This window comes from Crocuta crocuta, unplaced genomic scaffold (assembly GCF_008692635.1).
Source record: "Crocuta crocuta isolate KB4526 unplaced genomic scaffold, BGI_CrCroc_1.0 scaffold164, whole genome shotgun sequence".
NCBI lineage: Eukaryota > Metazoa > Chordata > Mammalia > Carnivora > Hyaenidae > Crocuta > Crocuta crocuta.
This window is the reverse complement of record NW_027530016.1, coordinates 4240510-4261864: the sequence shown is the minus strand read 5'-3', so window position 1 is coordinate 4261864 and position 21355 is coordinate 4240510. Positions and strand designations below refer to the sequence as shown.

The window sequence follows — 21355 nt, the reverse complement described above, 5'->3', positions numbered from 1 at the left end:
TAGACTCCTGGAAGTCTACAAATATTAGAAGCAAACAAAAGCAAAAAACAAAACTATAGGAAAAGCCAGACAGCTAAATTTTTATTCCCTGATTGCTTTTCATGTATCCGTTTCTTAAATAGTGTTTTAGGTTTTACAATCTTGGTAATACATCAGACACGACCTGAAGAGCTCATCTGATAACCCAATCTCTAGTTTCTAATGCAGGTTTTATGCAAGCCACCCTAGGCTGATAAGACCATCTCATTTCTAAAGGTCTTCTGGACAGAGTCTGGAAAATTCCACAGCAGGAGTGACAGCAAGTTTTTCTAAATATTCCGCCCCCCAGCCCTGGGGCCATTTTTCCCCTCTAGGAGGACATGCCCAGCACTTGTTCCCTTCAGCCTCACCTCCCGCCTGCAGACATTCCCACCACACAGCATGGCCCTTGCCTCTTCCATCTCAGAGTCCAGCTGTCCATTCATCTTTTTATCTAACAAATAATATCAACACCTGCAACCTGCTAGACACACTTTGAAGCACCTTACAATTAGCTTATGAGATCCTTATTAACAGATCTACATAATTAGATCTACGACTTCCAATTTGACTAATTCCTTGTATTGATGAGGAAACCAGAGAGAAAGGCAGTGAGGAAACTGGCCCGGGTCACACAGTTGGGGAGCAGCAGAGCCGCGATGGCGCCCCAGTAGCCGGGCTCCCCCCTGACTGTCCTGTGGGAGGCTTCCCTGCCATAAATGAACACCCCAGGCACGAATGAAGCCACCCCAGAAGCAGGGGCCTGCCCTGCCCTTGCCACAGATGGGGCGGCGAGACCAAAGGATGTTGGGCATCACCGACTCCCACCGTGATTAAGAATAACAACAATGGAGCGCACAGTCGTGTTTCCCTGCGCTGGGCACCCTGCGTGCCCTATTTTATTCAGCTTTCCTAATTATGAAACCAGGAGTATTATCATTTCATGTGATGAACGACCCATGGAAGAATCTATGATATAAAATACCCAAATAAAAATACCATAAAAATAATTTACGGATGCATAGGACATGACCCCGCCTCCCCACCCCACCCCATCCTGTTCCTGTGGAACCCCGGCTAACATGGGCACAGGCAGCCAGAGAAATAGTCCAGAAGCAAGGACGCTGGGTGGGCGAGTCCCTCAAGCCATAAGCTTTCCTTCTGCTTAACTTCAGCCTCTTGAGTTTTTAGAGCCCTTGATTCTTTTAGAGGCTTTCGAGTAGTTGAGTAAGTTGTTTGCTCCTGGTGTCTCCTTAGAGGAGGTCAGTTTTTACATAACACATATAATTAAACATGTGGCATATTTATTTGGCTACCCCAGGAGCTTGGAGATCCTGTGACAGGCTGGGCCTGTGCTTGTCGAAACCTCAAGGAACTTGAAGTAGTGACTCCCGACCTGGCAGAGCCTCATTATTCCTGGCTGGGGGACAGGGGCCGTTGGACGGCCGCCTCCCAGCCCCGGCAGCCTCCCTCTTCAAGCTCGGCCAGGACCCGCGCCCTTGCCCCCCGTGGCCTGCCAGGCAAACACTCAGAACAAGCGCCCCATGCCGCCTCCACGGTAACCGCCAAGAAATGGGCCAAACTGGAAAGGGAGAAAGGGAGAGAGGGCATGAAAAAACTCTATTGCCTACTCAAAGGACTTGCTGTAGGAATGAAGAGAAGTGAAAATAGATGTTTGAANACCAATCAACCAAGTCACCCATTGAAAGTGTACAATTCAAAAAAAAAAAAAAAGAAAGTGTACAATTCAGTTGTTCTCAGTATATTTGCAGAGTTGGGCAACCATCACCATGATCGATTCTAGAACATTTTCATCACCCGGAAACTGATCTGTCCCTCCAGCCCCCCCCCACCCCACCCCAGGTAACTGTCAGTCCACTTTTACGAATGCCTACGTTCACGTATGGCTATATATATCTGCTGTGATCTTTTAGCCCAACTATATAAAATACTATTTAGTACACAGATGATTCCTTTTCTTCTTCAGATGAATTGAGAATGTACTGACAGCTCTAACAGAGCAACTCTTCTCTTGCTGATAGACAAGTGAGGTGTTGTCACTGCGTTTATTAAGGGGTTTCTCCTCTCTTGTATGTGACAGCAGTCAAAAGATTCTAGAAGTGTGTTGCAGATGGGGCATCCAAGTAAAACCTAATTTATTTGTTCATTCAGCAATTGTTGAGAGCCTACTATGGGTCAGGCACTGCTCTGGGATCTTGGGCTACACCTGTGAACGCATCTACCAAGATCCCTACAATGGGTCCCTTCAGCTTAGGACACGTAGAAGTGTGTAGCCAGAAGAGGAGCAGTCTGCATCTGGGATCAATGAGTGCCTTTGCTCCACAGTAAGACAAAATGCTGCCTCTCAGACAGAACATAGGCGCTTGGAGGGAGCCTCCCGGAAGGAGGAAAGCAGGAAAAGACAGGGGCTGTTCCAGCCCAAGAAGAAGAGCTGAAACAGAAGAGGATGGGGCTGGACACCCCTTAACTGACCCATGAATGGGCAAACCTAACAAGACAAAGAGGAACACATCAAGGCGGGGGGTAAGGGAGCCAGAGCCAGAGCAATAGAGACTTCTCAGAGGGACAGGAGTGAGGCTGTCCGTCATGGGAGAAGCCAGGGATGACAGAGGCAGCCACAGGAGCCAGGCGGCCACAGAGCCACATCCCAGGGCCAGAGAGGACAGCCTAGAGAACCATAGATATGCTGGGGAAAGAGTTCTGGAAATGATGGGAAATCCCTCCAGGCCGGCTCTGCAGGGTCAGCTGACTCCACCGCAGGCTTACAAGGGGGGGGGGTGGCTCTGTTCGCATTATTTTCCTAGTCAGGTTCCTCTCAGGCAGTGCCACAGTGGACTCAGGAGACAGAATGGATTACTTGTGCCCACAGAGGGTAAACCAAGGAAGGGAGCAGAGCGCCGCCTAGTGGCAAGGCCTGCAGGAAGCTGTGGGTCATTCACCTTTCCAGGGAGGAGGAAGCGGGGACACAGGGGCAGGAAGGAGACCAGCATCTTTGACTGCCCATCCCCTCTGCGTACAATATCCCTTCTCGCCATTTATCTCCTTTCCGAAAGCGTATCTTTCTTTACGGTATCTGGAGAACGTTTGTCTTCAAATCCAGTCTTACGACTCGTAAGAAAAAGATGAACGTTCTCATGGAAAAATGGGTGAAGGCCATGACCAGGCAACCATAGTGCAAGAACTGTAAATGACCAATAAACATAACAAAAACGTGTTCAACCTCCCCGGGGATCAAATAAATGCAAATTGAACAATACCATCGCATTTGTCACCAATTCACATGAGAAACTGAGGGTACACGGTGTGGGCAAGAGTGTAGAGAAATGACCCAGAATTTGCACTTACAGGAATATATCCTGAGGTAATTATCGTCTGAGAGGAACAAGGGGCCTGGACCCAGATGCCATTCCTAATAGTAAAAGAAGTACAAGTGATTTAATCGTCCACCATCAGAATGGTTAGAGCAATTACCACACGGCTATTACCATTTTGGTGAATCTGTGCCCTTATTGACAGGAGATTGGCCTGGGATAGGTTGTTAGCTCAAAGGAGGAAGAAACAAAACAGCATGGTGCTGGGGCATTGTAGTGAGAATGTGTGCACGGAGGAAGGGATGTGACACTTTGTACCACAGTTGTGTACCAGCAACCGCAGGATAGAGGAATCGCAGGTGCAATCTTGCATACATGGTATGTATTTTCACTGGGAGCACATGCTATGGTTACAATGAGAAAACAAAGCTATTTTGCGTTTGTATTCAAGTAACTGCAACAGAGCCGAAGGAAGGGAATCATTGACTTGTGGATAGATCGGGGTTAAGAGAAACTGCTATTGTTCTGTGACCATTTATCTCTTCCCCTCCATGAAACTTGGTTCTTTCTCTCAGCTCATTTTTCCAGTTTGCGTCAGTACCATGTTAACACCATTTAAGCAAATTGCTAAATGTTAAGTGACATTGCTATTGAAGGATTTCTTTAACCTCCTCAGGAGTGGCGCCATTGAGAATTATTATAAGAATAACAAAGTGTAAAAGAAATATGGCACCTTAGTAAAAGATATTTACGTTGACAATTGTGAAATACAAGGGTGATTATTATGTGGGATTTTCAGTCAGTATTTTGAGTTAAACACTCCTCCTCCCCCTTTTTTTTCCATTTCAATGCCTCCTTGGTCGGGGTAGGTTCAGAATGCCCAAGGACAAAGCTTTACCTTAGCTCTGACCTTGGTAATGTCTTGCTAGGTTGGATCATGGAAAGAATGAGAACAGTTCGATGAAAATTCATGCTCTGACCGGTCAAATGTTATTACAGATCTCGGGGCCACCAGCACTTACATGAGCAGCCAGAACAGCCCCCGCGCCGATCCAGGTAAGAACCTGAACTCACCTTTCTAGCAACTGATGGAAGTTAAGCGTGTTTACATGGGCTTTGTTGTTCCAGATCCTTGCCGTCTGATTTAGATTTGGACAGAGAGCATTAAACCAGTTACGCCAACAGGAGATACTGCTGAGGGGCCCAGCCTGTGAGGAAACTTGAAAGGAAAGCAAAGCTTTCACCCCCAGCCATTCCCTCGAGGCAGTTCTGTGGAGGGTATGATGAAAATTCCTAAGGATTCAGTAACTAGGCTCTTATAAACCTGAAAAGGGATACTCTCTGGGGTTTATGCTTGAGGAACTAGGGCAAAAGAAAGAGAAAAAAAACTGTGTCTTTGTCTAGCAAAGGGCAGAGCCAGTCTTGCTGGGGTAATTCTATGATATGGGGAATAGAGCAATTCTCTCTCCTCCAGGAATTCTATGAATTGTGACACTTCTGGCAACCCTTTCTTCACGCCCGTGTGCATCCCTTAAAGGTTTGGTCCAAGCCCTGGGCTTGCAGAGGGATGAGGCCAGTTCTCTTCTCTGCAATGTCCTTGAGGCCTGCAGAGATTAGAAAGGAAAATCGAGCAGGGCCAGGTGCTTTCTACAAACTGTGCTCAGGGGAAGCTGATCTACTTGATATCGGTACACAAAACCTTTTGCAGCCACAGGGCACTGCCATGTGGGGCCTAGGTCTCCCAAGGAAAAGAGTTTAGGTTTTACTCTTGCTGGGGGATACCAGTCTGTCCTCCACATGTTAAAAGATTCCTAGAGGCTGTAGGTTCTGTTTTGCTTTGATACCGGATCGGAGCAGGGGCCCCATGTGACCCCCCACCTAGCTGTTGCACGCCTGTACCTTTGCCAAAGCGCATGCTGTTGTCCTGGACAAAGGGTTTTAAGAATCAGATCTCTGGGCAAAGCAAGGATTCCAAGACCACCCTAGCCTTCAACAGGCCCATGGGCCCCTCCAGGCAGCCCAGCGCTGGGCACTCCCCACTCCTGTCCCCTTAGCTAGCATCTCTGCCTCCTCCCCAAGCCCCAGAAGAAGAGCCAAGTTCACATGGCTTGGCTGACTTCCAAGGAAGGTCTGAACCAGGGTCACTTATATCAAGGGGCAGATTAAGAGGGGAGGGCAGACTGCTGGTTGCACCTGAATCAGCCAATGCTGTGTGATCCCTTCAGGTATCCAAAGTCGGATTCTCCCAGAGCTGCTTTCCAGAAGGCTGCTGGAGCACAGGTCAGCCCAGGAAAGCTGCCCAGGGCTCCCCAGCCATGCTCCACCACCCCTGCAAATACCTCACTGCCCCTGCCCTGGCCGCTGGACCCACGCAGCTCACCGCGCCACATCGGCAGAGTCTGGGGGCTTGCCAAGGCGTTGTACCCTCTAGAAAACGTCTACTTGCTTTGTCTGTTCTCCGTGCATCAAAGAGAAACATCTCTGGCCATGCAGACACCCAGTAGGGCTCCTCGGTTGGGTCTGTTTGAAAGGCCCCCCCCGGCTGGGCAGCCTGTGCCTGCACCTTGCACACCCCGGGACCTGCCTCTGGGGTGGAGCTCAGATACACCGCAAGTCAGACGTGGCTCAGGGGGTGGTTGGCAATGAGGCACGTTATCTGATCTCCAGCCCCTACTTTTGACTCCCAAGAACCCCAGGTTACTTTCAGAGATTGACCCCATTCCCTTTTTCTAACCCTACCTCCCTAGTTCTCTCGCTCTGAGTCCTCATTCCTTTCCCTCTCTCTTCCATGCTCCCAGCCATTATGCTCCATCTCTCCGTCTCCCTGAGCCTCCCAGGTGCTCCAGATGCCTTTGTATCCTCAAATCCTACCCATTTCTGCCATTTCTCTCCCTCTCCGTCATCCCTGGAGCTTTGCTCTGAGCTTCCCACCCACTCCCAGGGTGGGCACCCACACCTCACTGGCCCTGCAGCCTCGTTAGGGCCCCTGCAGGCAGGCAGAAGTCATCAGACACCGGGAGCGAAGGCAGATCAGAACATCTGGGGCTCTGAGAGGCCCTCTGTCAGCTCTCACCTCGGAGGTAATGTGAGTCACCCAGTTCTTCAGCTAGAAAATCACTGAAACGTGGAATGGGGAAGAATTGCATCAAGTGCACCCAGTCTGATTCCCCACCAAACATGCCAGAGAGAGGCTTTTGCCCCAGGTCGGATAACTTTGTATGAGCGGTCAGGGGGTTCCCAGCCCCCTCACTGTCAGACATAACGATCTAGAACTTAGGCCCATTGATCCTAATTTGACTAAACTAGTGCATCTCAAAGTGAGGCCCGAGGACCCTGTGTACGGGGATCCTGGGATGCCCTCCCTCTTCCCACCGCACAACTGAGTGAGGCCAGACTTTCTTCTTGTCCTTCAACCAAAACATGTCCCAGCAGACTGAGGAACAGATACCAGACTCAGACAGTCTTTTGTTACGCCAGACATTGAAGAAATTTGTCACCCTTATCACTGAATTATTTTGGAAAATAGCTATTTCTCATTATTTAAAAAAAGTGTATTAAATGGTGAAATAGTTAATATTCTGTTTCAAATGACCAAACATTTTGATTTTTAGTAGGATAAAAACAATAGCCACACAAACAAGAACCCTTTGGGGTCTTCAATCATTTTTTAACGTTTTATTTATTTCTGAGAGAGACAGCATGAGCAGGGGAGGGTCAGAGAGAGGGAGAGACAGAACGTGAAACAGGCTCTGGGCTAGGTGTCAGCACAGAACCCAACGCGGGGCTTGAACCCCATGAACCATGAGATCAAATCTCACCAGTCCCACTAAATACCTGTGTTTAAGGCAACCCATTAACAGGACACAGGCAGCTATATATGGACCTACAGAGGTTATCTTGACCTCAGCACTTCATCTTCTCCTCCACAGGACACCAGACTTAAAACTCACCTCCTGCTGTGCCTTCTGCCCACTGATGTAACTTCACACACCCCCGATTTAAGCCACCACCCCCACTGCAGAGGACCTGTTCTTCAGTTAAAGGAAATTCTATTTCCTGAGTGTGCCAGATGTCACTGTGCTTTGCATTAGAACTATAAAGACAAATAAGATCTTTTCAGAGTCTAGAATTCTGCCTCTGGGACTTCTGCCTTTCCAGGTAGATCCCATACTGTGGTCCTTCAGAGCAATCAGTAAGGCCACCGCCCCCTCTGACCTCTGCTGCCAGGCCCTGCCCCTCCTTCTAGCACCCTCTGAGTGGGGACAGGAGCCACCTTGCTAGCGTGGCCACTCCAGCTGTCTTTCCAGGGGGAAGGAAGGGTGCCTCTGAGGATTTATATCCGTTAGAACTCGCTGACTTTTCCTCAAAACCATTCTACTTCTGCTGTCTGGCTCCACACTACAGTGTTTGATCCAATAAGCTTCACTGGCCTGGAAACCCAACCATGGAATTAATGTTGTTTGCATGAGAAAAGGCTGCCAGGTCCCAAACCAATATCCCACACAGAGCTTGGAGGGTAACCTGTCTGTAAATCCAGCACTGCTGATGCGTCAGTGACGGATCAAGGGCCGAGAACCTTGGACTGTCCTCAGCCTTCTCTGATAGCCCTCATGCAGTGGGCCGCTGGCACAGTGACGTCTCTCACAGCCAGCAGCTCTCTGAGTGCCTGCCATGTCACAACAGCAAGAGGGACTGTCCACGGGAATTGTGCGGCTCAAGGCAGGGAGCCAGGCCAACGGGTGGGAGGTATGGAGGCGCCCAGCTCCGGAGGCCAGCTGCCTCTCAGACGGCCACCTCCTAATACTCACACTCCAGGGGACTCTCTGGACAGAAACCAGGGGAGTGAAGGGTCACCTGTGCTTCTGCCCCATAAAACTTTACAGCCGTAAGGACCCCATTGTAGCTCCCGCTTGGGTCCTGTGCGGGTGACATCCAGATGTGCAGGGAATGGAAGCTGTCACCAGTGCAGAGATCATGACCAGGGTCTCAGAGCAGCGATCTGGGGGACCCACGCTTTTAGCATGAGTCACAGAGTGTGCCAGATAGTGTGCCCTTCAGTGGCCTAACCAAGGATCCTGAGATGCTGAGTGACAATGACCACTAATGTGTGATAGACAGGTAGTGACTAAGTGTAGGCTCTGGAGCCTGGGCTCCAAGTTCTGCTCTACCTCTCCCTGGGCCTCAGCTTCCTCACCTGTAACATGGGGTCGCAGCTGTAACCTAACTCACGGGGCTGCTGTGACTTAAACTTGCAAAGTGCTTGGCCAGTGCCTGACACCAAACATGCTCTCAGTAAATGTTAACAGTTCTACATTTTTACCATGGAAATCCTTGAGAGCCTTAGACACTGGCTGGATCTATGAGATGACCAAGCAAGTATCATCACAAAAATAAGTCCTTTTTTTTTTTTTAAGACTGCCTTACTTCTAGGGGTGATTTTGTACACATTTACCTCCATGGGAGGCAGGTCAGGACAGGTGTTCATGACCTCAGCTTTATACAGGAGAAAACTTAAGGCCAGAGAAGGCAGGCGAGTCCCCCGGCCTCCCAGCTAAGGCTGGGTAGACATAGGATCGATCTTCCAATGCTCTTTAGCCTCACATTACCTGGTTACACTTCAACACCAGAACGTAAATGTCCTCACAGACTTGCTTCCCATGACTACCAAGTCCAAAAACCACCTAGTCTCAGCCGTCCAAATATTTTTCAGCCCTCGGCTTTCAGATAAGTGATTTGGTTCATACTTGTCCCGAGCAAATATAAGTAGCACCAATAGAAAGACAGGCTCCCTGGAGACAAGGAAGGGCTTAGAAAGCTCTGCTGTCAGGGAACTGTCTCTCTTCTGCTGAAGAGAGAGAATTCCCATTCCTTGCCCAGAATTCTAATTCTCTGTAGCATACAAGGGTGCTGATAGCCTTGGGCAAAAACTGAGATGCTACCAGACTCGTTCTTCAGGGAAAGGGCGAAGTGCATGTTTTCACCAGTAGGTGGTGATAGAGAAACGAGGCTAGCCGACCGTTTAAACCTATAAATCACAAGTATTTGAACTGGGAGATCATCTCACCCAACCTGATAATGTGATTCGCAAAGAAATGAAGGTTCAAGGAGGGTAGGGGACATGTTTAAGGTGTATGCCTGGTTAATGGCAGAGCCAGATTAAACTCAGTTCTCACCACTAAATCAGAATGTGCACGAACGCAGACTGCCTTTCAAAATAGCCTGGTACATTAATCCTATGAAGGAAAACATCACTTCTTTTGGGTGTGTTAATCATTTCAGCATGCAGCAAAGCTGATGGGCTGATTACGCCCTCAGCTTTCAGCTTTCTGAGCTGGGGAGGTGGGGACAGAAGGAACGGACAGAGGAAGAGAAACAGCTATTTTGGTTTCCTTATGAGGCTTCGTAACACGTTTGTGCTGCTTCTGAGCCCCTCCTGGCCATGAGTCCCCTAAAGACGTCAGGGACTATTGGGTAGGAATCCCCCACTTTCTGACCACCCCTTCCACTTTATCAACACCAGTTTATAGTGGGGGCATTAACCATTTTACTGCAGATAGAAATGGCCAGTGCCACTCTGCTTTATTCTGCATGAGGCACACAGTGAGAAGCAGAGCCTCAGGAAATGAGTGTACTGCTCCCCGAAAGGGCCAAATTTGTTCTAAGGAAGAGAACATAAAGTCGATGGGTGGGTCAAATGTACCTAAAATGATACTGGGTAAATACTAGGTGCTTAATAAGTGTGGGTGGAGGGATGGATTAAGATTTCAGATCAACTCAATGAAAAATGTTCTACAGTCTCAATGGCCCAAAAAGAAATGCACTGTCTTGGTTGGGTATGTAATGAGTTCCCTGTCTTTGGAGGTATCCAAGCACCAGCCATCCGCTCACTTGGTAACGATGTTGTAGAAACATGCTGAAGAGATTGGTTTGGATTGGATGAGTTCTTAGGTCCCCTTGAATCCCGAGATTTTTATATTCCATGATTCTTGGTGCTCAGTGAAAGAAAGAAAGGGCAAAGATGTTCTCGTCTTTGGTTTTCAGAGCTTCCCATGAGAAAAATCCTATAGGTTTTAGGCGGTCTCATCCTAAAGTCTGGTCTCGTGTTCCATTATTGAACTTTATGCCACAAGTAGAAAATGTTATCATCTGGGCAGTTCACTTGAAAGTTTCCGCTGGTTTCACCTAAATAACAAGTTTGCTTCTTTTTAATTTCGAAAATCAGGGGAAATGGACCCGTGGAAGCCTGGATCGGTCCTTTTAGATGCAGGTAACTATACAGCCCAACCTCCTGGCCATGACTAGATGGAGACAGAGGACTACAGAATTAGGAGAGTCTGAGAATCCAGCTGGTGGGGCAGAGGTCACTGCTGTCCACTGGATGACAAAAGGGATGAGAATCATGAAGACAAAGATGTCCAAGGGAGGGAGTTCCTCACCCCAAAAGTAGGTTTAAAGGCTCACTCCGTCTCGAAGCACACTCTGACTTCCTTCGGTTTCCCCGTCCTTCTTTGCAAGGTGGTATTCAGCTTGGCTCTTCACATGAAAAAGTGTTGCTCGCTGTTTACTGAATTAAGTGTCTGAAACTCCAGCAGCAAACACAGCCTTCTGGCTCTCGGTCTGGGGGCACATTTTACTGGCAGGGGAAGACGGGGTGGAGGAGAGGCCTCTGGCCTCACGTTTCTTCCCCCCCCTCCCTCCACGTGGAGCCTTGGACAGTTTTCCTGAGAGGCTCCTGGCTTAGAAATGTCGTTAGACACCCAAAGCAAATTTTTTAAATGATGTGAGGAAGTGGGATGAGCAGACTGACCTTTCATGGAAAGATGAAATCATGCGCTTGGCAAATTGGAAAAACTAACAAGCCTGGAGAAAGCTCGTGGCAGCCAAGAGCAGAGCAGAGCCCCCCGCACTTCCCTCCTCTGACAGAGCTTCTGGGAGGGCACCCCGCACTCCGGGCACACTGAAAACAGGGAGACCAACTTCCGGTGCTGCCTGAGAAGCTCACTGGCCTTCCCAACATCTCACTGATGGTCTTTATTCCCTTCGATGATACGTTTGTGAACTTGGCTTCCATATACATGGCTCTAAAGCAAACTCTGGACAGACACACAGACACACACACACACACACTCTAAAAGCACAAAACCCTCTAATCTTGGGCTGTGGAGGGGTTGCATTCTAGACCCTCTTATTTGAGTTACTGGTAGCTTATCTCCTGCTCTGCAGCCTATATCTGCCCCCCATTAGACTGGCCATGTGTCTCATCCATCTTTGTTTAGTGACTCAGTCATCAAATGTAGACTGAGGACCTATGGTGATAGGCACCGTGAAGGTTTATGTGATGAGCGAGACACATGCCCTGACCTTGACATTTTCAGCATTTCACAGAGGGACAGTTCACACTGGCAAAGTGCTTACTGCTTGCAGGTAAGGAAACTCGGGCTCAGATAGACTCCATTAACAGGCAGTAGGGAACAGAACTCAAGTCTTCTGACTTCAACCCCTCTGAGCACCCATGAGAGTACCGTGCCTTTTGTAGGCTGCCAGTAATTCAGTCTTCTCTCTCAAGGTGGGGGGTGGTGTGGAGAACAGTCAGCCTGTAGCCAAGCCCCTCGCCCTGCAGCTGGGTGTGAATATCCATTATGTCCCCATCCCTGGGGTAAGGCCAGATGCTTCCTGTTCGTGTAAGTCACCAAAAGTTTTACTGCTCTTTCCAGGATTTGTTCCAAAAGAAGAATTAAGCACACAAGCTTTGGAGCCGCTATCCCAGGGAGATCCAAGTAAGTTAACGAACAACTAGAAGCCCATAATGGCTGTGACATCCGATCTGCTCTCCTCTCTCCCCGCTCACTCCCACCCAAACCCACCTCTTTCCCACCCTGGATCTATTGATCTCCTCTCTTCTGTCACTTTGTTTTAAGGGGAAAGGGAAGCTTACGGAGGATTTAAACTGTGTGCACAAGACGAAGAGGATCAGATTTTTTAAACATCACTATGGAAACAGGGTGGGATGGAAAAGGGAGATAAAAGGGGGGGGTGGGTAGAGGGGACTGGCCTGCCAGCAGGGCCAGGGGCTTACTGGACATGAGGGGCAGACAGAGCTCCGAGCTGGAGTTGGAAATGGGGAGAAACAGGCAGATTCAGGAAATGGAGAGGAACAGACTAGAGGGCTGGAGGTGGAGGTATGAGAGAGGAAGCAGATGAAGAGGATTTGAGCAGCTGGGGCCTCCACCCCGGGAATTCAGAGTTGGAAGATGATAAGCTAGGGTTTAAAACCAAGGTCATGAGGACAGGAAAGGTGACCTAGGGAAACCAGAGGGCTTAAATGTGAAGAAATTCGGGGGCACCTGGGAGCCTCAATCAGTTGAGCGTCTGACTCTTGATTTCAGCTCCAGGCATGATCTCACAGTTTGCAAGATTGAGCCCTGTGTTGGTCTCTGTGCTGACAGTGTGGAGCCTGCTTGGGATATTCTCTATCTCTACCTCTTCCCTACTCTCTCTCAAAATAAATAAATTTTTAAAAAGTGAAAAAACTTGAAGAACTTCAGCACTAAGACAGGTGTAGAAGCCACCTGAGGATACCACAACGGAAGGATCAGGGAAAAAGAGGAAAACCAAGAGGTAGTTGAGCTTTACAGGCCAACGAGAGCACTCAAAGATTCCCCTAGAAAGTGGCTGCCAGTCAGCCACCAGTGAGCTATGAGTCCCAACCCCACTGTATATGAGAATCACCTGAAGACATTTTTAAAAACTCAAGATGCCCAACTCCCGGCTCCTACCTACTGAATCACACTCACCCTAGATCTTGCTACTCGGTGTGTGGTCTGACCACATCAGCATCACCTGGAGGCCTGTTGGAAGTGCAAAATCCCATGCTCTACCTCAGACCTTCTGAATCAAGTGATTTCTTTGCACATCAAACCTTAAGAAGAACAGCCTGAATGATTCCCAGGCATTTTTATTTGTTGAAGCTGCATAAACAACTCTGATATATACCCAGGGTTAAGAAACACTGGCCTAATGTATTAGACAACACAAAGCATTAATCTATAAAATTGTATCATGTTGGAGAAAACCAAAGCAATTAAGAAAATTGGTGGATTGATTCCTGTAGATACTAAGTCTTACCTTTTCTTGCTTGTCTTCCAACCTCTGTCCTCTGTGACCGTAATAAATTGCTCATGCTGAACACTTAGTAACTCAATTCTGTTCTCTAGTATTGATGCCATCTTTGTAGCCACATGTTTTCATCTCAGTACGAGAAAGCCACTGTGTCTCAGTGAGCACATGCGCAGAGCTGAAAGCAGGCGTCATTAACGCATTCTGGGAAATGGAGAGCACAGGTGAATCCATCGTCAGCCATCAGGTAGTAGTAAAGAGAGCTAAGCAAATAGAGAGCATCTCAACTTCATAAAAGCCTAGCCAGGAAATGGAATGCTTCAATCCTGAAAGCAGTTCAAGTTGTAAGAAATGAGAAAAAATTGTCCATGAAGAAGCAAAAGAGAGGCTCAAAATCTATTGCTTTATTTAAGTAGGCTCCACACCCAACATGGGGCTTGAAATCACAACCCTGAGATCAAGAGTCAAAGTTCTACCAAGTGAGCTTGTCACGCCCCCCTCCCCCCATGTGCTTTATTTATTTAAAAAGAAAGTCACCTTCGGAGTACCTGGGTGCCTCAGTCGGTTAAGCATCCAGTTTCAGCTCAGGTCATGATCTCCCAGTTCCTGAGTTCAAGTCCTTCATCGGGCTCTTTGCTGTCTGCGTGCTGCCCGCCTAGGATCCTGTGTCCTTCTCTCACTGCCCCTCCCCCGCTCAGAAGTAAGTAAACATTTTTTTAAAAAAGAAAGAAAATCACCTTTGGGCCTTATTCTAATTAACAGTTATTATTTTTTTTAAGGTTTTCATTTTAAAAGGCATATTGAACTAATCTACTGACATCTAGAAGAAAAAGCCCTGGTCAGGAGTGCTTCCCAAACTTTAATGTGCATACAGATCACCTGGAAATCTTGTTGACCTGGGGATCTGATTCTGTAGATCTGGGTGGAGCCCAGGAGTCCTCATTTCTAAGCAAACCACAGGTGTCTGGTGAGTCGCAAGCCCTGAAGAACACCACTGCCACCTGCTGGCAACAATTCTCATTGCAAGCTCGGACATAGGAAGGACTGGGTTGGCCCTTGCGTGGGGTACATCACTAGTCCTAGAACTACTCTGCTTCTCTTCTGCTTTTTCCCAGGCTTCTGTGGCATCTTTGAGCTTCACTTCTTGATTTTCTTTGATGCCTCCAATCTTCATCTCAAGGATCGTACTTGGGGTATAGGCAGTTTGGGGGCAGCAGCAAAGCACAGGGGAAGTCAGCAGACAAGGAAGAGTTGGCAGGCACTGAATGTCCAGGCAGGCAGGAGGTAAAAGTTTGCAAGATGCACTAATGAGCCAAGGCACTAATTCCAGGTGGAGCTGAATCAGGCAGGCCCAGAGAGGTCCCTGTCATTGCCTACGTCTCCCATGGCTTTCATTGCCGTGCACCAGAGCAAGATACTGACACACGTTCTCAGATATAACTTTTGTCCCTTAATCTGCCAATTCCGTAGTATCACTCTTTGATAAATATTTCTCATCAAATCTGCTGAAAACTGGGTCAACCCATGTCCTTTTTTATATATTTTATATATATATAATTGAGTGGCCGCATGGGTGATCACANGATCATGTGGCACCTTAAAGAGATCTGGGCTTGTTCAGGCAAGCTCCGCACTACCGAGCACAAAGGGCAACCCTGGTCCCCATGTCCCCCTAGATGCTCCAGCCCAGAGGTTCCCAATTTTACTGTCCCTTCCTCTTCCCTGCCCCACCATGCAACTCTGCTTTGAAATATTTTTGTCTTCTGAATTGCAGTTGTGAAACAATTCGTTCCCCATTTTTTAAAATGTGTATTTATTTTTGAGAGAGAGAGAAAGAGAGCACAAGCAGGGGAGGGGCAGAGAGACACACACACACAGAATCCAAAGCAGGCTCCAGGCTCTGAGCTGTCAGTGCAGAGCCTTATGTGGGGCTCAAACCCACGATCCGTGAGATCATGACCTGAACCAAAGTCAGACACTTAACCAACTAAGCCACCCAGGCGCCCCCTCCCCATTTGTTAATTAATCAAATGGATATATACCTCCCAATAAGAACTTCTGATCAGCTTTGAATAATCCGTTTTACCATACTAAGATGATGCAATTTCAGCCAAGAGCAAAGAAGACACTACTATTAGCCTCTGTAGCTTTCCACCAATTCCTGCAGCATTTGAAAGACTGAGAATAGCTCTTCGCTCCCACCTCCAACTTAACCTGCATATATTCATGGAAGTCCAGGGATCCAAGCCAGAAAAATGTCCTAGTTTTTATCACAACTAAAAGAAAGGGAAGAGTTCAAAGACTGCTACAAACAAGTCCTGATAGGTATAGATAATTCTATGGTTAATTCTATGGTTGCCTTACCTGAGGACATGAAGGAGGAGATTGGTATCAATTTTGCATTCTACCATTCCTTCCCTCCCCTCAGCACTGGCCTTGCTGATTTTTTCATGCCTTTATAAAGACCCAACACATAATGCTACAAACTTAAGCTGGGAGTTAGAGAGCACCGGCTCCTGAGACTCAGTCTTGGTGAATTCTACATCTAGGGGTCTGCACTCACGTGGTCTGAGCCAAGGAAACCATCCTCCTGAATTCCCAAGTTTGAATGGGAGGTCATTGCTTCTGAAGTCTATCAATGTGGCCGGTGCAGAGAATTCTAAAGCAGTTAGAGAAATAAGTACTAGCCCAAGTGTCCCGGACCTTGGTGCCCAATGAAAATCTGTTAGGAATATAAATAAGTGAATATATCCTGTATCTGGCCACTGCTTTTTATTTTCTTTTCAGTGGATTCTGAGGGGGCCTCTGGTGGAGAAAGAGGGAGGGAGAGAATAGCCAGGTTAATGCAGTGAGAGACCATCAGAATAACAGAGCCCTTTTCCATTTCTCAGACTGCAAAGTTGACTTGTCATTTGTAATTGATGGGAGCTCAAGCATTGGCAAACGTCGATTCCGAATCCAAAAGCAGTTCCTGGCTGATGTTGCCCAAGCTCTGGACATTGGCCCTGCTGGTCCGCTGATGGGTATTGTTCAGTATGGGTAAGTGCTGTGAAACCAAGTGATAATTGTGTGCCACAAATACTACCAGCGCATCCTAGAGCATAAATTCATGGTCTTCCCTAATACAAATGTAAGTAAAGGAAACTAAAGCAATTCAGGTACCATTTAAGAAATTTGATTCTTCCAGAAGGGAAGGACAGGTTAATGAACATTTGGAAGTAAATGGCATTTGCACTTATGATTGGTAGGCAAATGATGGCATTTATTTGGGAATGAGGAGAGCTGGAATCAAGTCTTAGCTCTGCCAATAATGAGCACGTGGCTTCAGGCTAGGCCTTCGCCTCTCTCGTCCTCAATTTCATCATCTGTAGATGAAGAAGGTGTTCTGTACCCTGTGCTCCCCCCTCTACACCAATAGGTAAGATGCCCAGAAGATACAGTGCTGTAGGTTGACCTTTCTCTTTTCTCCATGTGACCTTCGGCTTCTGCAGTGGTATTGGAATAGCTCACCAGGCAATGGGGAAGAATGGGTGGGGAGGGGAGTGGCCTCTATCAGTCAGCAGAGCACCAGGTGACTGTCCCCAGTCCATTCTATTATTTTAGTTAGGGTAGAAATCGAGCATTCATACTGACATCCAATCTCAACCTCTTCTCTTATCTGGGAGAATAAGTCCATCTTACTTCATAATAATAGGAGAAACCTATCTCTCCCTAAAGCAGATATACAAATATTGACAGATAATAAGCAAACAATCAGAAAAGCAAAGAAGCACAAATCTCAATAAATGGAATTTTGACCAGGAGCCATAAAGGCAAGATAATTATCTCACTCTCCACCAACCTCAGACGCGAGATGACCCCTCCTTCCCCGCAGACCCACAGCTTAACCCTAGCAACGGAAACTAGCACAGACCTCCGCGCCTCCTACTGAGAAACTGCGACACAACTTAATTGCTCCCCATCTAAAAAGTAAAAACACATATCCCTGACAACAACCAGAGAGCCACCAGATCCTTCGAAATTCCCCAAGGATCTCCGGGAGCAGTATTTTAACCAAGACTATTATATCAAAGACCCTAAATATTTATTTTTCAACTGTCGAAAAAAATAAGCACACATCATTTATTTTCATAAAAACTTATAACATTTGTACTTTTAGCATTAAATTCCAATGACACATTTAGGACCATCTTCTATTCCTCTGAAGAAAAATTAGATGAGTTACCTGGCCCTTGTATGTAGCCAGAGTCAAATATATGAAAACAAACGATTGCGTCAAATGTCAACTCTCAATGTCAAAGAATCTATCTTGAGGACTGTAACTTGAAATGGAAAAATAAGATTTTTTTGGTCACTGTTTTCTTGTTTTCAAAATGTCAACCTATTTCCATTCCTATGCTACTTTTTAAAGATAGCAAACAGAGAGAGCTGGCTTCTCTAGGGAGGAAGTGTAAGCATTTTAGTGCCAAATGTCCCCGGTCAATTTTATTGGGGGGTTCAAAGCTTGGCGTGTCATCCTGCATTAAAAATAGCTGCTTTAAAGGCTGTGTATACCAAAGTTTATAGTATAATATGAAAATAAGGTAATAAATATGTCAAGGAAGAGAAGAATGGCAGGAGAACAGTGCTGTGTGCCGGTGGGAAGGCGGATGAACGAGCAAATGTAGCAGGGAAGGAAAACCAATTCAATAAAGGCTCCTTCTCCCCAGAAAACCATTTACCCCCACATTTTCCTAATGTGATCACCATTTGCAGGAAAGAGTTGCCTCCACACTTTCCAATTTCACTTTCCAAAAATGCCTTTGCTGTTTGTCTTTTTTTGTATCCTGGGCCCCTAGTAATTTGGAGCACTTAAGAGAAATTGCATGTTTTCCTTCACTTTACGTGCTCATAGAAGCTAATCAATCATCCGCATCTTCCCTCAGCCATAGGGTGGGCGGAAAGCACAGCAAACTGGTGACAGGACGTCTTGAATTCTGGCCTTAGCTCTGCTGTGTGACCTTAAGCAGGTGCTTTAACCTGTCCATGTGAGTGCTGCCATCTGTGAAGTCCTGGGGGGCGGACGGGATGATTTATTAGGGCTCCAGCAGCCCCGATGTCCTGTGATTCAGTGACCAGCTCTGTACTGGGAAGACGCCCAATAAACAAAGGTTGGGCTAACAGACTCAACAAGCCGCCTCTCTCTTCCTTCCAGCCTCTGTTCCAGTTAGGTGGCGTGATCAGTAATGACATGACATGTTGCACGGAGGGGATGCATCCTTCAGTGGAATGTGGGGAACACAATAGATTGGAGGGTGGTCTGAGAAGGGTGTGTGAGGCGGAAGGGGAAATCGGTGTGCCCAACTGAAATTGCTTCTGATTTTAGCCCCCTGGCTTCCTTCCTGAAGGGGAGCTCCCTTCAATCTTTTCTTTACCAAATGGACTTAGTGCATCGGGAGGGAGGGAGTAGGGCAGGAAAGGAGAGGAGGCAGAAGTAGAGGTAGATGTGGGGCTTGTGTTTATAAAAAAGGAAAAGCAGGAAGGACCAGTGCTTGGCGGACTGAGTATCTGATCCCTCTCCTGGTGTCTTGGGTTCTCACTAGATTCCAATGCCCACCTTAGGATCACTGGGATCGGCTTGCTTTCTCAGGATCACAGAGCCTTGGGGCTATAGAAAGGCCTCACTTCCACCTCCTCATATTATAGAGAGGAAATGAGCCTCTACAGGAAGTGACCAGCCCACCAACAATGAGCACTCCAAGGCGAGGCATGAGCTGGGAAGAAGCTGGTCAGGCAGGAGCCCCTGAAACCTGGAAACTCTGCTCACACGTGCCAGGCTCAGAAGAATCCTTTCCCCGTTTCCTTAGGAGGGCTGCATCAGAATTTAGACTGTCACATCTAAATTTAGACTTTTAAATTTAGATTTTTAAGAGACTCATCGTATTAACAGGAAACAAAGGTGAATACGAAATAAAAACACCGGAAGTATTAAAAACAGTCTGATTCACAGAATGCTGTGCTCATCCCGAATCCTGACTCCGAAGGATCCTACACAAAGATCTCTCGGATGCACAAAACAGAAAATCAGTCCAGGCAGCCCAGGTGAAGGCGGGGTTGAGGTCACAAGACTGACAAGTGATTGGTCCTTCCCTCTTTGCCTCTTTGCATCTCTCTGTCCCCTGGGTTCTCCATTCGGCTGATCAGCCAGCTCATGTTTCTGCTCCTGATCCAGGCCAGGGGAAGCCTCACCCATGCTCCCACGTCCCCCCTTCCCTGCACACGAAGAAGCCTGTAACCCACAACCACACCAGCCTTTCAGCAACCCCAGAGTTCATTCCACAGTCATCACACACCTGCTGTAAGAGAGGCGCTGCCCTCAGAGAGGTTGAGTGACTTTCCCAAGAGCACACAGCTAAATGCATGACCACTGGGGAGAGGGCAGATACTAAATCTTGGGTTAATCCCCATAGTGTCAAACAAAATTGACTTCAGTGCAAAGATTTTGCTCATCTACCCGGAAAGCCTCTAATAATTGAAGCTTTCCATCATGCTGAAGACTGAGAGGCTGTGCTTGAGCAAAAAGCCTAGGACCAAGCCCTCGTCTTCCACGTGAGCTCTAATTTAGAAGTACACAGCCAACAGGCCCGTGACTGCACTTAATACCAATAGGCACCCAAGAAGGCTAAGTGAAAGGACAGCCAGAGCAAGTAGCTATTAGGTGAACTGTGGCCAGCAGCATGAATGAAGCCAAGACACTGGCGTTTTCACTGCAGCCTGGATCCGCGTTGCTTAAATGCCCCCTGACCTTCACCATGATTTTGTGTCAGTCCCCAGTTTCGGAATAAATGGAACAGAATTGCACATGTTCCTCTGAACTCTGTAATCAACCCTAGGGTATCAGCATTGGAAAACAGTTATAGAACAAAGCCAAACGCTGGCTTTTCTTCGTTTCAAAATGAAATAGACTTTTCTTTGTTCAATGTTCTGTAACCGGCGTCCAGTGTTGTAGAAAGTGCGCTGCGCTTTCTTACCCTTCTTACCGATATCAGCCCTGGGCTGAAGACCCTCAGTCATACACGCAGCTGCTCCTCTTCCTCCTTCCCTGCACCTGCTGCAAAGAAAGGATGCCCAGAGAGTCATGTGGATCAGCTGAGCCCCCATGCACGGGACAGTCAGAGCGGAGGGAAGGGCCAGTGTCAGGACCGGTGTGGCAGTTTGTGGTCCCCAAACATGTCCTCATCCAAATCCCTGGGACCTATAGTTATGTTACCTCACAGGACAAAAGGGACTTTGCAGACGTGATTGAAGTTAAGGACCCTGAGATGGAGAGATTATCCTGGATTAGCCAGTGTCCCAATCTAATCACATGAGGCCTTAAAGGCAGAGAATCTCTCCTGGCTATTACCAGTCAGTGGGACATATGCCTATGGGAAGATGATCAGAGGTCTGAGTGTTGACTTTGAAGATGGAGGAAAGGGATCACGACCAAGGAATGCAAGTGGCTTCTAGATAATGGAAAAGACAAGGAGATGGTGCCACCCCACCCCTGCTCCCAAGCCTCCAGAAGGGAACGCAGCCCCTCCAGGGTAGACACGGATCTGACTTCTGACCTGCAGAACTGTAAGCTAATGAGTGTTTAAGCCACTAGGTTTATGGCCATGTGTTACAGTGGAAATAGCAAACGAATACAGCCTGGCAAGGAGGACATTCTGTTCACATTCTCCTGAGTCTGCAGCAAACTAGGAGTGGGAAGGGCTGGAGCCTGAGACTCGGCTCCACGGGACTGAGACCAGGATGGTGCTGGCCAGGCTCCGACTGCACACTGGTGTCACCGAGGCAGCTTCATGGATGCCGCTGCCCCAGTCCCACTCCGGCCATAATAGGTCAGAAGCTGGTAAAAACCCAGAGGT

General features: G+C 47.7%; 1 protein-coding gene across 1 annotated transcript in view; it reads left to right on the top strand.

Annotated features, from left to right (window-relative positions):
* Positions 1–21355, top strand: part of VIT (vitrin) — a 100332-nt gene that overhangs the window by 60252 nt on the left and 18725 nt on the right. Inside the window, exons 8-11 of the mRNA XM_077764287.1 lie at positions 4350–4406; positions 10573–10617; positions 12065–12127; positions 16358–16505. Of these exons, the coding sequence (XP_077620413.1) occupies positions 4350–4406; positions 10573–10617; positions 12065–12127; positions 16358–16505 (313 nt within the window). The remainder of the gene's footprint in view (positions 1–4349; positions 4407–10572; positions 10618–12064; positions 12128–16357; positions 16506–21355) is intronic.